Source organism: Euprymna scolopes, chromosome 21, assembly GCF_053919585.1.
Source record: "Euprymna scolopes isolate OS-2025 chromosome 21, ASM5391958v1, whole genome shotgun sequence".
Classification (NCBI taxonomy): Eukaryota; Metazoa; Mollusca; class Cephalopoda; order Sepiida; family Sepiolidae; genus Euprymna; species Euprymna scolopes.
Genome location: NC_136502.1, coordinates 57,887,571 through 57,904,596, shown reverse-complemented (window position 1 = coordinate 57,904,596; position 17,026 = coordinate 57,887,571). Strand labels below are relative to the sequence as shown.

Genomic DNA, 17,026 nt, shown 5'->3' with positions numbered 1-17,026 from the left:
AAATTTAAAATGCAAAAATCAAGTATTGTGCGCTAAACTGAAACCTTCATTTTGAATGCACTCCTATCTTATCAAAGAATCTACTGTTGATTTTATACGCCAGGCCTTTCTGCTTGTGCAGTGATAAAACTTCTCCAATGCAGTTGTGATGTTAGGCTGTATAAGGGTGTTAACTTTAGTTAAAATCAGACTGTTCCTTCTTTAATAAAATTTTTTTCAATTTTCGATACTTATTGGAGACATTCCGATATAAAATTTAATCTAAGAGCACACTCGCAAACACTTAAAATATGTTTGTATGAAATTTCCAAAAAATTGACCCAGCAGTTTCAGAGTCCATAGAAAGTGAACTCATAGACACATACAACGTACTTTTAGTATATAAGCAGAGATTACAAAATAAGTATCAGAAGAATACTAACTGATGAAGTTTTAAATAGTCAAAAGTGTGTTGATGAGTTAAGTTGCGTTTGAGTATACTACATTGCCCCAAACATCTTTCAGCAAGATGTTTGCCTATATCCCATTTTGAAAGCCATCTTTTTTTCTGTCTACCCTACTTCCAAACTCTATAATGACTCAAGCTCTCTTTACCTACAAACCGTTTTTGGTATGATACAAAAGTGTATGCAATGGTTGTAAACAAAGTTAATTTGCTATTATAAATATAGTACATAGTAGTACTCATTGCTTAATCCTGATCAGTGTCGGGTCTTCCTGATATATAAATATAAATTTCTAAAGCTAGCGTGTAATTCTAACTTCAAGTGATATATATATATATATATATATATATATATATATATATATATATATATTCTTGCATAAGTCTAGTAAAAATAACTATTTCAAACAAAACACTAAAATATTTTCCTTTTTTCTGATGACCTCATTGAGTACATCATATTTTCCTAACACTTAAATCTTAATCATATTATCATATCTCAGAGGTGGGGCATCCAAAACACACACTCTACTCAAGATTTAAGAGGAAATAACTTGAAAGAAGTATTTTCTCAAAATGTGCTTCATAAGGGAAAAATGTTAAATAAATTGCATTGGAGCACAAGAGCACAGGATGGAACAGGTGCTAGTGTGATAGCTGCAATTAAAAGTGGATACAGTTCAGGGAACCTTTGTCATTACTAACAAGCAGAGAATTACCACTTTTAATGAAGGGTAGAGTCTATCAAGCATGTGTATACAGTGTGATGATGTATGGAAATGAAATCAGACCATTGAGGGTTGAGGACATGGTATTTTTCTTAGTATAATTTAATGATTTTATTTGCTTTCAAACAATAAATATTTAATTAAAACTGTTTATTTTTAAATCCTGTGAGGAGAGGTGATCTATTGCTTTAAATAAAATCACTATTTTATATTTTCCTTGGCCAACACTGAGGCACAGCTTATATAGTCTAACATCGCAAGTGCATTTAAAAAGGTTTACTACCACACAAGCAGAAAGGCTCGACATATATAATCAACAGTAGGTTCTTTGATATGGCAGGGGCACGTTCAAAATGAATGTTTCTGTTTAGAGCACAATTGAACCATGCTACTTGACTTTTGCGTTTTAAACTTTAATTCATGCCATTATATAAAAAATAATTTTATAAAATCAACCCTAACTTCTCTACAATGCAATGTAAACTACAATGTATTGTGGAATAAGTCACTGTGAGGAAGCATGTGAAGCTTCTTCCCAATGTACTGCGGTGGGTTCTCAACTAGAGCAAGCAATCAATCGATTTTATTAAAAAATGGGCAATTTCACCAGTTTTGATGACAATACAATATGGGGGGGGTGAAACATTTGATACTCATTCAATCCCGGGCAATGTCGGCTCTCCATGCTAGTTTATGCTACTTCCTTCTGTTGAGTTTTTAAGCAAACAAGAGGCAGACTATTTGAAGAGAAACAATCAGTTCTTTGATTGATGAAAAGGAAATTTCGCTTATCTGCGATTAACAAAAAAATTGGTTAGTGCCCATCTTAGAAAAGCGAATGGTATGGATGTGTTAGCTGGCTTAAGGCATTGATTTTGTATTTATTCAGCTATATATATAAAGCAAAGTCGTGTGTATGTGTATTATGGCAGCATGTTTATCTAAGAGCCAAACTAATTATAGATTTTAAATCAATACCTTTGATCTAATGTCCTTATTGATGTCAAAAATGTTTAAACCTCTTTCGAAACTCATTCAAAATTATGTAAAAATCACTAGAAACAAATTTTCTGGCAATTTTAATGTTTGCTTTTATCCAATCAAACAACTTCCTTATAGCAATCGTTTATATTTTTCACATCAGATCATATTTGATGTATTGTTTATGTTGAAGGAAACATTTGTCCTTTTTTTTTTTAAGTAAAAATGGATAAAATATAGTTGATAAATATTCACTAATATATTTGTACGTTAACAAGAATCTTTTTATTTTATGTTTGTTTGTTTTTTGTTTATTTTAGATCTATGTGAAGAGGTAAAAAAAAAATCTTTATATCGAATTCATTTAAGTAGGTTAAAAATATATTTACGTTATATTAGTGGGCTTCACTTCACCTTTAATTCCAATATTGATGCCATGTTCAAATCTCACACTAAAATATTTTGTTTATTTTTATGAGGCGCTATAAATATTTTTTAGATAACAAATGAAAAAATTGACTAAATTTTACTTCACTATTTTCAAATTACTGCTTTGAATATTTGCATTGATACAGTTTTCCTATTCAATTTTGAAATTTTCTTTAAAAAGTTTTATTTTTAAACAGATTATAAAAAAAATTCTTTCGCTTCCAATTTTTCAAATTTATGTTAGTAATTTATTTTATTGGTTTTCTCCTTCTGTTGAGAAGAACTTATTTTTTGAAAATCTTTGGATTAAAGAGCAGCTTTTTATATTCCTTGTTTGAACACTTGATGATTTAAACTACACTACAGTGCCCTGATGGGCCCAAACTACTATTAACTTTTATTTATTTCAAAAATTTATAATTGTATTATGGCATTTGCTTAGGCATGAAACTTCTATGTATGCCTTTTTCATTTCAAATCACTAACATAAACATATTCAGGGAGACACATATATACACATATGCACGTTTATCAAATCACAACTAGGCAGGTCAGACAAGATACAATGAGAGAGGAAGAGAGTGATAGACAGTATCTCACTTGGTGATATAATTGCAATTTATGGCTAATTTGAAACAATTTTTTTTTTTCCAAACACATCTCAATCCTGGCAATTGACTCATTTGTGGTGTTGCAAATGATACAATTGGTGTTTCCACATAATAGTCAGGGAGGGAGGGGGGGCAGATATTGGAACTGGTGAAGTTGTGGAAATTTACAAATTGTTACTTCTGGATTTTCTGGTATTGAGTTTTGCTTTTCATTGCATTTTTTAATTTATCACTAGGATTTTACACCAACTACAATTTACTTTGTTTCTTGTAAAAATTGAGCCAGTGTTCAAATTGAACTTTTCTAGTTTGAAGATTGTTGTTTCATATGTTTTTTTTTCTTCTTTCAGATGACCAACCGAGATGCTTCCTCGACCACCACCCAGCACGCAGGAAGTGCAGGCGGTGACCCAGCTTACGCAAGGCCCCATAAGAATAGGAGCCCCGTCGGGGCAGCCACACCCGCCACTGCAGTCAACATGGGAAGTGCAGGTGCTGCCGCCCATGGTGACCAACTGGACAACATGTTGGGTAGTTTGCAATCTGATATGAACCGGCAAGGGGTCAGTACCAAGACAAAAGGATTGTGTGCTGCCTGTAACAAACCTGTTGTTAGTCAGGTAAGTTGCAATTGTAAATCAGTTCAATAAGACAAAAAATAAAACAAGCATGTTACAGTTGCCATGTAGGGGAAACAAGTAGAATTGTACACAGAAAAATTTAATACAGTAGCCCAGCACCTGTCCAGTTTCATATAGAATTGCTGAGTCATTGTCACATTTACTACATCTTCTGGGAATCCATTTCAAGATTCAGAGATCCTGATTAAGAAAACATTCCTCCTCCCAATTGAAATCAGCAGTGAAACAGTTTCTGTTAATGTCCACATAGATCCTTTTCTGGTGCAGGAATGAATAGGAAGTTCTAATGGAGATTATAATGACCATTGAAAAGATTGTCAACCAAAATGAGATCACCACATAAATATCAGCACACAATAGAAAAAATGTTAAAGTACTTGAGTTTGCTTTCATAGAGTAGATCCCATTTTCCTCCTATAAATCTGGACCTTATCACAGTATCTTATTTCTTAGTGGCTGCATGCATTGTGAATAAAATTATTTTAAAATTGTCATATTTTTTCAAATAAGTAATTCAAAATGAAATATCTGTTCTGTTCTGTTCTGTTCTTACTCAGAGTAGAAGGTTTTTTTTCAACTGAAGTAACTTTAATTTTTGTCCAATCCTGAATGTTTCCTTATCCATGACATTGTTTCTAAATTTGACTTTGTGGGATTGCAAGTAATAAGTATTCAATACATGAAACAAAACCGTATAATTCCACTTTTTGATCAAATCTGCTTTTTTTTTTTAATGAAAAAGTTTATTTCTTCCAAATTTCTAAAGTCTTACATTCTTATTTTTTTATTGCTATTTGGCTGGATTTTATTTCTCTTTCTTTCTTGCTCTCTCACTCCCCCTCCCCCATTTTTCACTTTTCTATTTATCTATTATTTTGCCTTTCTTTTCGCTCTGATGAATTCTCTCTTAAAACCATAAATGTTAATTTTCCTGTGATAGCTAAAACTTCAAATTATTCATGAAGAGTGTAGAAGAATTAGATGACTTTTTGTTTGATCAAAGAATAGCTTCCTGTCTTCTTCCTTCACACGTATTCTTAGTGTCTTTCATTTCATTTTGACTTAAAACTTATTAAGGAATAAAAACTTTTTTTTTTTTTTTTGGAGATCTATCTATGCACACATTGTGGCCCCAGGCTGACAAATTTATCTTGATTTAAGCTTCTTTTTTTTTTGCCATTGGCTATTCACATTCCTGGAAGCAGTGCTAATTCTTCCATCTTGTAATTATCTCCAAAAAATGGTAGCATTTAGTTAAGTTACTTAATTGTACTTACATAGAAGTTTTAGGATGACACTTATGTTCATAGACTGTGTTTATATGTATGTATGTATATATATATATATATATATATATATATATATATATATATATATATATATATATATATATATATATATACACAGCCTATATGAAGTTATATATTTCAGTGTAATTATATAACCAAATATTAACACTACAATTTCTCATACGGATTTTCCCAAATTTATATTATATTTTTAAGATTTATATGTTATTTTTTAAGGTAATAGACTAATAGGAGTGCCTAGAGCAATCTGTGTGTATATATATATATATATATATATATATATATAAAAGGAAAAAGTAGTGCGCACGTTTTTGTATGTCCAAGAAAGGCTTTTTTTGGGGGGGGGGTCTTTAGAAAGTTACTATTCTGGAGAACTTTTTATATACTCCAATTTGTGAATGGATGTCGTCTCTACTTTATTTATTTTGATTGGCTTATATTATAAAATTCCCTGTATTCGATCCTTTTACACGTTTGTTGGTCTTTTTCATATAAATAAAGCAAAACTCAGTGAAGCAAAGCCTTAATATCAGACAATTGTTATTCATTTGAGAGTTCTCCCCTTTTCGGGGAGCTTGGTTTCCCCAACATCATGGGGAAACAAATTAATGAAATGGCAGAATGCTGAACTGGCTTTCAGCCAATGTTTATTTCTGCACCTGCGTGAACTCATTCACTTAGCAAGCCAACTCTTTGATTGATATTGCTAAATGTGAACGCTTTTCACTTCCTATGGTTTCATAGCATAGCAATAAGATGTCATCACATTTTCTTTCACTTTCTTTTCCACCTCCGCGTTGCAGGTTTGAGCCTGCCTGCCTGCTACCACTTTTTTTTCCAAACACTCGGGCAACGCCGAGCACCCGCACTAGTATATTTATAAATCCAACGACCTTAATATGATGTTTACATGTCTTTATTCATATATTATTTTGTTTATCTTATTTTATTTATTTATTTATTTTTTTGAAACAATATGGCTAACTATTTCTTCAATGTCTATATAAATAAATAAATAAATGATTATAGTGTTTTAAGATGTGTGCCGCAGATTTCTTTTTTATGAATGTTAGGTAAGCATTATGTACAATACAAAATTTCTTTTTATATTTTATCTAAGAGAAAACAGTTCTAAATAAACACATGTGAAACATATTAAAGTAATTAACTCTGTTCCGTCTGCCTGCTTCCCTCCGGACTACAACTTGGATGTCTTCAAGTCTAATGTTAACAAATTCCTAATGAACCGCCCCCTTAAGTAAACACTTCATCAAATCTCCACACTAACGTAATGTACTTGCAATAACCCTTATCCCTGAGTGGCTTCCGGGCCTTGATAAGTGGTGATCACTGTGTAAAAAAAAAAAAAGAACAAAAAAAAAATTTGGTTTCTAAATATATATATATATATATATATATATATATATATATATATGCACACATACAAGCATGCTTCAATTCCTGCAGTTTTTTCTGCAAATACATTAAATTTGACAAGTCTCTATCTGTATGTCAGTTTCTCTTTCTATTTAATTTTTTATTTGTATGTGTCAAATTTCTTTTGTACGTCTACTTCTTTTCTATTAAAAAACAAACAAACCAATGAGTTTATAACGAAAATTAAAATTTTGATCTTTGATTCTTGGTAGTTATTTCAAAATTGTGGATACATCTGTAAAGCTAAATGTAAATATTTACAATATCAAATGACTACAGGTAAGTTCCTTTTAGAAATTTACTATTTATATGTATATAGTAAGTTTTGAAAATATATATGACAAGCTTCACAGAATTGTATGTATTTCTGTCCTCTGTGTAGCTTAACTGCCATATATTTTTTTCCAAACTTACTTAGCTTACTACTTAGCTTTACTCACATATTGAACACTGTTGAAGTAAATACTAAAATAAATACATAAAATTTCATGTAGATACATGAATTGAGAGAGAGCATATTATTATAAGGTATATCAAAATAAAATGATGAGGGTGTCATGATAAAAACGTTTTTGTCAGTCAGCCTTGTAATCCTTTCCTTTTCAGCTAGCCTGTTTTGGAGTCAAAGGGATAGAACACTAGTAAAGGGGCTTCTTACAGGCTTGGTTTATCTTAAAGTGATTCGACCATCCTCTCTTTTTTTATTGTTAGGATTAGTTTCTTACATTAAGTGCAACAACTTCCATAAAATAAATGTTAAGAATGATTAACTGAGTAAAAGTATCAATGTTGTTTGGTTTTTCTTAATGCAAAGATTTGTTACCTTTTGAGTGTTTTGAGATTTCTTCTGATGAATCTTAAGTAAGTTAAATATCTAATCCACAATTATTTTCTAAATATTTGTTGCAAAGATTGTCTCTTAGCAATTTCAATTTTAATTTCTCCTGATTTTTCTCATTCTTTTCTCCACAGATGATTACTGCTCTGGGCAAAGTTTGGCATGTGGAACACTTCACCTGTGCTCATTGTAAAATGACCCTGGGAACCATGAGTTTCTACGAGCGAGATGGCAAGGCGTTCTGTGAACAGGACTACCACAATCTCTTTGCCCCACGCTGTGCCTACTGCAGTGGACCTATTACTGATGTAAGTTGCAAGTGCATCTGAAATGGGTACAGTAAAGAGAATATTCATATCTATTTGAAATATTGTGTCAATATAAACTCATACATAAAAGGCAGTATGTTTGTCTGTCTGTCTGTTTCCATATTTTCAAACTCTATCTCTTCTGAAACTAAAAGTTGCAGAGCGGCATTAGGGGCCTCAATGATTGGATTTTTTATGTACAGTTCTTTTATGGGTCTTTAACCGGTTAGAATAGTTTTTAAGGGGTTAAAATTGAAAAAAATCGTTATACATTTTGTACATTCATCTTAGTTTATTTTTAAATTTTAATTTTTAATCAATTCATATGTGTGTCGCGTTGGTACAGTGGTAACGTCACCAGCTTTGAATGCTACAGTTTTGCTTTCTTTTTCAAGATTAGCTGATGGCAACCAAACAATAATTTATTTTACTTTTGAAATCACGACTCTATAATAATATATACAAAATCTGAACAAATTAAAACATCATATTTAAGCATATCTTATGACCGGGCAAAGCCAAGTGACCCCCCCACCCACTCACCTAGAATAATATATACATATATTGACACAATATATATGCATATATTCTTAGAAAAAACAAAAAAATGTAAAAATGAAGAAAAAGAAGAAATGAGAAAATGTTTTAATACAAACAATTACGGTTAGTGATAGTTATTCTTTATATGCACAATTTACTGATCAAATGTGAACACTCAAAGTGAAGATGGAAAACAGATAGGATCAACATAATATATCACATTGGCATTTTACAGAAATTTAATGGTGTATGTATAAAATGAAAGTACTGTGGGCAACATTGGATCAGGACAGCTAGTATAATTGTAAATGAAAAGAAATCGTAAATCGTAATGCTTATGTAAACAATATCAATAACCGATAATATTTTACAAAGAGTTTTGCATTATCACTAATAGTAACTGGTAATTGCACTTATCACTGCTCAGACCCCAAAAGTTGGGAGTCATATATATAAATCAATGTATCTGTGTGTATAATGCTTTTGTGTTCCCTATAGAAAGAAAGGTTAGATAATCTAGAAAAAAAATCTAAAAGTGTATTCCAATGTAAAATTTACCAGGAAGACAATGGAAGTGTTTCCAAATTTCTAAGCGTCCTAGTGGCACAACCTCCTCTTACAATTTTAAATATATCCCATTTTTATGAAATTTAAATCATATGTATAACATTTTCTATAGAAGATAGTGGAAGTGATTCCAAACATTTGTTATCCTCTTAGTGTCTAATATCTACATACCCCTACTTGTAAGTGACTCATGGGGGGGGGGGACAGAACCCCCCCTTAAAACTTCAAATATATATGATTTTTATGACATTTAAACTATATGTATAAGATACTAATTCCAAGGGAGTGAAATGGGAAGAGGAGGCAACAAAAACAAAGTAATAGCATAGCACAGAACATTATATAGTATTAATCTGCATTCAATCCAGAGCAATATCAGGTCTTCCTGCTAGTATGTTAAAAATTAGAACTTTTGAAATACATGTTTAGCCTTGCATATGTGTGTGGACTCACAAAATCTATTTTTCAGCTATGCAATTTATTTTTCAGAAATGTGTGACTGCCTTGGATAAGACGTGGCACCCAGAACACTTCTTCTGTGGATTTTGCGGCTGCAACTTTGGAGATCAAGGATTCCATGAACGAGATGGACAAGCATACTGCAGGTCGGTTAATCTATCTTTCATTTCGATTTGGAAGGGGGTCAGATTTGTTATTTTCAAAAATATCCTCACATTCCTTTCAGAAACTATGTCAATTGGTCTCATGCTTCAGTTTGAACTACATAAAGATGTAATAGACCATCAGCAAATCAACTAAAATAACAACCTATCAACTGCCACGAAAGAAAATAATGAAGCAGCAAAAATAAATACTATAAAGATATAAAGTAGCTAATGACCTTTTCTTCTTTTTTTTTTTTTTTTTTTTTTTTTTTTTACATTGGAGGCATCACTTAGCAAGGCCTGGAAGCCACTCGAGGATAAGGGTTTAATGAGTGTATTGTAGTCAGTAGGACAATAGCGTAGTAATAATTAGTAGTGGAAATTTGATAAATTGGATTATTTAAGGGGATGGTTCATCAAGAATTTGTTTATGTTGAACTTGAAGATGACCAAATTGTAGTCAGCTGGAAAGCAGGCAAATGGAAGAGAGTTCCACAGCATACAGTTCTAAGAAAGAAGCTTTGTTCATGGAATCTACATTTAGGTTTCAGCACAGATAAAGAGTGAGGGAAGTTATTGATAGTGGTTTCAGCTAAATGAGTGTTTTTTGTGAAAGTTTGGTGAAGGGGGGACCATAGATTAGAGCTCAAATGAGCACTTACCATGAAAATAATGATAAAGCAAAGATATGCTTGCAATGTCTCTTCTGTGAAAAAGAGGTTGCATCCCCCACTAGGCTACAAAGTCTATTTTGAACTCTGTCAAGGCAGGAAAAGGTCTTTCTAGCAACCAGAAGCCATCAGTTATATCTCGTATATGCTAGAATCGGAAATTTTCAATGTTTTAAAAGATATACTGTAAAATAACATTGCATCTTATCCAGAAATTTAATTTAATAAACAAATTTTTTTAAAAATATTTTTTTATTTTTAATCTTTTTATTTTATAATTTCAACATAGATCATATAAATGATCTTCGATTTTAGCTTGTTATAAATATTTTAATTTCACAAAAATATAGTTTTGTTACTGAAACAAATTATTTTTCTCATTTAAATTTATATAACATTTCAATTTCAGGTATCACCAGAACCTGCTGCAGTTTCCTATTTTATCTTTTTTTTTGACAGCACCTCTCCGCTACCAGTAAAGTTCCATATGATCATTACTTTAACATCAATACAAAATGTTTTCAGGGTTTTTAAGAATTGTCACGTTCATCTATCATTGTATCAGTTTCATTGTTAAATGCACAGACGCATCTTAGAATGGATTTGTTCTTTGTTTTCTTATGTGAACGGGTTTGCTACCCTTTCCCATTTAAAGCAAAAAGCATACTGTAACAAAGATTTTAAAGAAACAAACATTTTGTCAGGAATGAATTTGAAAAATAAGAAAGATAAAATGTTTTATACTGAAATTTAAGTTGAAATGAAATCAAATGAAAATATGTATTTTTGTTGTGGAAACTGATAAATATTAGACAAAATAAAGAAATAATTAAGATGACGTTTCTGAATTTCTGAGATGAGTATCTTCTTCAGGTGTATCTTATCGAACTCAGGAATGTTTCTGTCAAACTCGGAAATTTGGACAAAATTTCAAGTGAAACCCTTCATTTACTTCACGGAGGTAGTGTGCTCTTGTTCCGTCAGTCATGATTGGATAGAGGTCCTAAGTAATCGGACCCGTGGCGCAGTGGTTAGAGTACTGGGAAAAATCAATTGTAAAAAGTGATATTCTCTTGAAGGTTAAAGGTTCAATCCTCAGTATGGGCGACCAAAAAATACAATTGTGAATTAGTTAGGACCTTTATCCAGTCATGACTGACAGAACAAAAGCATGCTACTCCTGTGAAGTAAATAAAAGGTTCCACTAGGAATTCCGTCCAAATTCCCGAGTTTGACAGAAACATTTCCAAGTTCGACAAGCTACACCTGAAGAAGGTTGGAGGTTACATCGACCGAAACATGAAAATCACACTGAAGATAAGAACAATAGTCCGATGAATCCAAATAATACAAGCAATTAAGAAGTTTAGTAAAAGCTATCATAATCCACATATTTTGATTTAATCTTATGTATGTCAGGTATAAATCCAAATTTTAAGTATTTTCGAATATAATTAACTTAATTTTTCTTTTTTTTAAATTTCTGAAAAGCAAATTTTTGTCAATAGGCCTCCAGTTGTGCTTCTGAACTGCACTATACAGTGGCTTACTGTATAGAATATTATACCTTAAAAGCTTTAGCTCCTACTTCTCAAAGTTTTTCAAGTTAATTTCTGTCAGCATGTATGGTTATAAAGTTAATTCTACAGTTAACCATACAAAAGTATATATTCCATTTAAAATGTTGAGAATATTTTTGTTGAGGCTTTCTAAACGTCTGCTAAGTACATGTCTGTTTGTCTGTTTTTTTTTTCAGGGAGGATTTCCTGAAGATGTTTGCACCAAAGTGTGGTGGCTGTGGTCAACCGATAAATGATAGTTATATTTCTGCTTTAAACAGACATTGGCATCCTGAGTGCTTCGTCTGCTGGGTAAGTTTAACGGCGCTTTTCTTTCTTTTATTGTTTTGGGGCTTTATTTTTTTGTTTTTATATACACTTTTAGTCATTTAACTGTTTCATATAATTTATTATTCTCTCATTGTCTTTTCTCCTCTTGTCAATTACTTCTCTTTCTCTTCTTCACTTACTGGCTTATTCTCCTCCTTCCTCTAATTCTGCTCTTTTTTTCTATAAAAGAGTCGCCAACCTAATAGGTTCGGAACTATCATCCAAACTTCAGCCTCTGTCCCATCGACGTAATGTAGCATCCCTCTGTCTGTTCTACAAGTACTTTAACGGTGTATGTTCCGACGAGCTGCAAGCATTTGTACCCCCTCTACATAAATACCCCCGACAAACCTAACAAGCAGTACAATCCCACCCCTTCACAGTAGAGATCCCTAGATGTAAGAGAGCCTTCTACTCCAGTAGTTTCTTCCCCAGAACCACTAGACTTTGGAACTCCCTGCCAGTTTCCTGCTTCCCCAACTGTACTGACATGCAGGAGTTCAAGTGTGCCGTGAACCGACATCTTGCTGCCCAACTCCTTACCTAGTACTCCTGTAGCCTGTGTCCCTAATAGTAGCCCCCTATATCAAAGTGGCAATGTGCCTTGTTTGGGGTGAAAATGTAAAAAAAAAAAAAAAAAAAAAAAATTTACTCCTACTCCAAACCTGCTCTTTTCTTCTTCTCCAATCTCAATTTTTCCCTACTTCCTCCTCCTCTAATATCGTTCTTTTCTCCACTCTGCCTTATCTGATCTTGTTTTTTTCTTCTCCTCTTTGCCTTTGTTCAATTTCAATCCTCCTCCCCCTTGTCTGATCTCATTTCCTCCTTCACCCACAAACTCATTCTTTTCTTCTATTTCTCCAATATCTTTTTATTTTCATCCTCTTCCAATCTGCTTTTTTCCTTCTCCATCTCTAATCTCACTTATTTCTTCTTCTTCTTCTTCTCTAACATCGTTCTTTTCTTCTGTTGTCTGTTTTCCTTTCTTCCTTTATTTTTTGATAGTATTCTAAAATAATAATTTTTTTAAATTTTCCATTTTCTTTCTCTTTCAGGATTGTCAAAGACCATTTGGCAACATGAGCTTCTTTGATCATGATGGTCTTCCATATTGTGAGCAGCACTACCATGCCAAACGTGGATCATTGTGTGCGGATTGTCAGCAACCCATTACGGGGCCCAGCATCATTGCAATGGGACGCAAGTTCCATCCGAAACACTTCACGTGTGCCTTCTGCCTAAAGCAGCTCAACAATGTCACTTTCAAGGAGCAAAACAACAAACCTTACTGTCACCCTTGCTTCAGCAAGCTTTTTGCAGGAACGAAGATGATGGATTAAAATCCGTCAAAAAGACAGTTAACTTCTTTATCTTGGAAAATAAAAATTTTAGAAACACAAGAAAAAAGCATAGGCATGCATTCATCAAACGTTACTTTTTTCCTCTTAGTGTGAAGAGTTTTGTTTTTCCTTTCTAATCTTATGTATTAGCCATTGTAATTTTTCATACAAAATGGCTAATTTAAAAAAAAAATTCTTTTGTCAAATATAAATCTTCTTTTTAACTTTGTTAAAAAGAAGAAAAAAAGTGTTTTAAAAAAAGTAAATTTTTTAAATCTATAATCTTGAAAATATATCTTTTTTTTGTGTCATTACCACTGCAAATTTCGTTTTATATAAAAGCTTGACGGTGATTTAAAAAAGTAATAACAAAAAATTAATGAAAAAAATTTCAATACCTCAAAATTCATTATTTTACTTTCAGTAGAAAGCACATTGTCTTATCGAAGTGTTTCTTGTTTTTTTTTTTTTATATAAGAAAGAAAATATAAACAAATATATATAGACTACTATAAAAAATGAGAAAATGATATGGATAATGACAATATCTTCAGTCTTCTTGTAATTCGTATTATTTCCACTTTAATTTTGCATTGATGGAGATTTAGAACCACAATCGTATGGCAGGTATTAATCTTTCATACTATTGTGGTTCCAAGTCTCCATCAATTCAAAAATAAAAGTGGAAATACGGATTACAAGAAGAGTGGAGATATTATCATTATCCACATCTCATTTTGTATAGTGGTCTGTTGATCACTAGGATGACAGTCCAAAATTATCAGTTGACCTTTTTTAAAGTGGAGAACACAACCCACTATTTCCACCAGGCAGGTGATGATTATACAGATGTAACACATGATGCAACCCTATGCGGTTACAGGTGTTGTATCAGAATTTTCTTTCACTTATGTTAGTTGCCTAATCGAGGCTTCAGAGTCAATCTCATTATTTCAACCATGGTTTGTGGGAGAAGATATAGATTCATATATTTTTCCAAGAATATTGGTGAATGAGACTAAATATCCCTGACACTACATACCAATCCCACAGTCTACACCTGTAACCATTGTACTAACTTCAACCTTTCTCATCTATTAAATAGAAATAATGAAGATAGATTAAATTTTCAATTGTAAAGAAAACTTTTTAAAAAATGTTAAAGTGTATGAAAAACTTGCTTCACTGTTGAAAAATGTGAGTTAAATTAACTTTCAAATTTAATCAAAATGATTCTGCTATGGTTGCTTATAGTTATGACTTATTAAAATTTAAAGAAAAAATCCTAACAGCTGGAAATAAAATTTGATGAAAAGAGGATACTTTTTTTTTATTCTTCATCAGTAAAATAAAAAAAAATGCTAATTCAAATAATTTTCATATTTCTATTCTGTCTCTTTGAACTCTATCTTTAGAGTACAGATAAGAGATGAATTTTTTTTTAATATATAAATAAAATCACCTTTCTATATCACTTCCTTTTCTCCACAAATTGTCCTCTTGTAACCACTCTTTTTTATTGATAGTCCTTCAGAAGACCATGATATTAGTAACATATTGAAGCTGTGTGACTGGATCATGGGGTAGCCAACAGAAATGCTTGCCTACATGTTGAACATGCATTCCACATTGAATATGGAAATGGTTTGCACATGGTGAATTTATTCCAATTTAAATTTTCATCAGTATTCCTGCAACAATTTTTGGCCAACTTCTGCAGAATGTGCCCTTTTTGGAGATTTGGCACCAGCAGACCAAATAATCCAGAATGAGTGACTCCCAAGTATTGTTGATCTTAGTACAATGTTTAAAGCATTTCTTCTGATACTCAAACTTCATGTTTATCCCATTACAGTTTGCAAACTTTTAGACATTCTGATAACATGGCCAGATGGTTACTGAGGACAGTCAGTCTTATGACATAGCAAAGACCATTTGCATTTGACTTTCTCTAAATTCCACCAGCTGTCAGGCATTATTATGACATGGATTTTTAATTTCTGTAATTCTCAAGAGGAATCAAAGATTATGATAGCATGGCAAGTCTTGTTTTCCCTGAGATCCAAGGACAGGCATTCTGATAACATGGCCAGTCCATATGACTTCAAATTTCTGTAAATTCTGAGGACTATCAGATCCTGATAATATGGCTAGACTTTGGCCTTTTCTAAATTTAAAGAACTGTCTGTCATTATGATGATGTAGTCAAACCATTTGGCTTTGAATTTTTGCAAATCCTGAGGAGTATCAAACATTCTGATGACTTGGAAAGTCCAATTGACTTTTTTAACGTTTTTTAGTTACACTATGAACGGTTATACATCTGTGGTACTCAGCTGCTGTAGATCCAAACATCAACTATTATTAGTTTCTTGTTCTTTGTTTGGTCTTATAATCCTTTCCTTTCTTGACTTGAGTCTGATTTTTTCTAGTAAACATCCATGTGGATTTAAGTTGGAGAGAATAAGTAGACAATGCAATGGATGGCCGATAATGTCCTACTTATTTCAATGCACTTTTTATACCAGTATATTTTGCTTTTCTACCCAATTAGATAACTGGAGATTCAGTGCCAGATCCGGTCTTCATGTTCAAATGTAAACAATACTTCTTAATTGTTAAATATAAATATCATTTATCCTGAACTAATTTAAATGACTAATAAAAAAATATTTCCCAGAATGTGGCTATTTGTTACATTCAGACAGAATGGTTGAATTACTCTGACAAGTAATAGGCATGTTCTTTAGAGGTACTACTCTCCTACTCTTTTCAAAATTTCTTCCCTAAAAAACAGCTTGTTATCCCAGAAATTGTTTGTTTATTTTTTACTTATTTCTGCAAATATTGTTTGTAGACATGTTAAAAATGGTGATATATTGACTTAAAAAAAAAGTTTTTTTTCGTTTTTACTGAATTTTTTTACTGCCGATATCTTCAGTTAAAAAAAAAATCCCAATTGCAAAAAAAAAATAAAAATAAAAATAAAGTTAATATTGAAAAGCATTGTTTTTTCTTTGACCCTCTCCTCCTCCTCCCCTCTAATGTATATGCTTGAAATGAAGAAAAGAAAAACACAATAAAGAAAAACCACAAATCACTTGTTTGTGTCTTTATTTTTTCTCTGTTCTGTTAAAATCAACTTTAAAAAGCAAATTTTGGTTGTTGTTTTGTTTTTAATTGTAAGGCATGTCAAAACTACACATATCTATTTATAAAGTTAAGTATGTGTATATGTTTTTGTATTTGTATGTGTAGGATTCATTCAATCTTAAATTAAGTAATCAATCAATTTAGTTTAATTAAGTCTTATATGAAAGGGAACAAATAGGGATTAGAAGCCGTTTATATAAATTTAAATACCCATAGGTTTGGTATCATTATATTTTAATTTTCTTAAAGGGGCATAATAGAGTGTAATACTGTTCTGTTCAGGGAATTAATTTTACTCGATCTGGCAATGGTATTTTTCTAGTTTTTGATATGATAATGATGTTCATCCATCGCTTGTGAGGATGATCATGATCATGTAATTGTTCTGTGGCTTTATTAGATTAATTTGAGCTCTGAAATATTTTCTGCATATTGGACACCTGTGCAATGATTCTGTAGCAGAGGTACTGACTGCTGTCTTTTTTAGTGTCACACTTCCTCTTGCGTTCTTCATTGCGTGCGGATTCAGCAAT

The 17,026-nt window shown here is 32.0% G+C and overlaps 1 protein-coding gene across 6 annotated transcripts in view; it reads left to right on the top strand.

Moving 5' to 3' along the window:
- Positions 1-16,440, top strand: part of LOC145242393 (uncharacterized) — a 717,261-nt gene extending 700,821 nt beyond the window's left edge. For all 6 annotated transcript variants that reach the window (XM_080105416.1, XM_080105420.1, XM_080105417.1 and 3 more), the window contains 5 exons: positions 3,545-3,814; positions 7,555-7,728; positions 9,325-9,440; positions 11,868-11,982; positions 13,056-16,440. In XM_080105416.1, the coding sequence (XP_079961542.1) occupies positions 3,545-3,814; positions 7,555-7,728; positions 9,325-9,440; positions 11,868-11,982; positions 13,056-13,340 (960 nt within the window). In that variant the 3' untranslated portion in view covers positions 13,341-16,440. The remainder of the gene's footprint in view (positions 1-3,544; positions 3,815-7,554; positions 7,729-9,324; positions 9,441-11,867; positions 11,983-13,055) is intronic.
- The last annotated feature ends 586 nt before the right edge of the window (positions 16,441-17,026 follow it).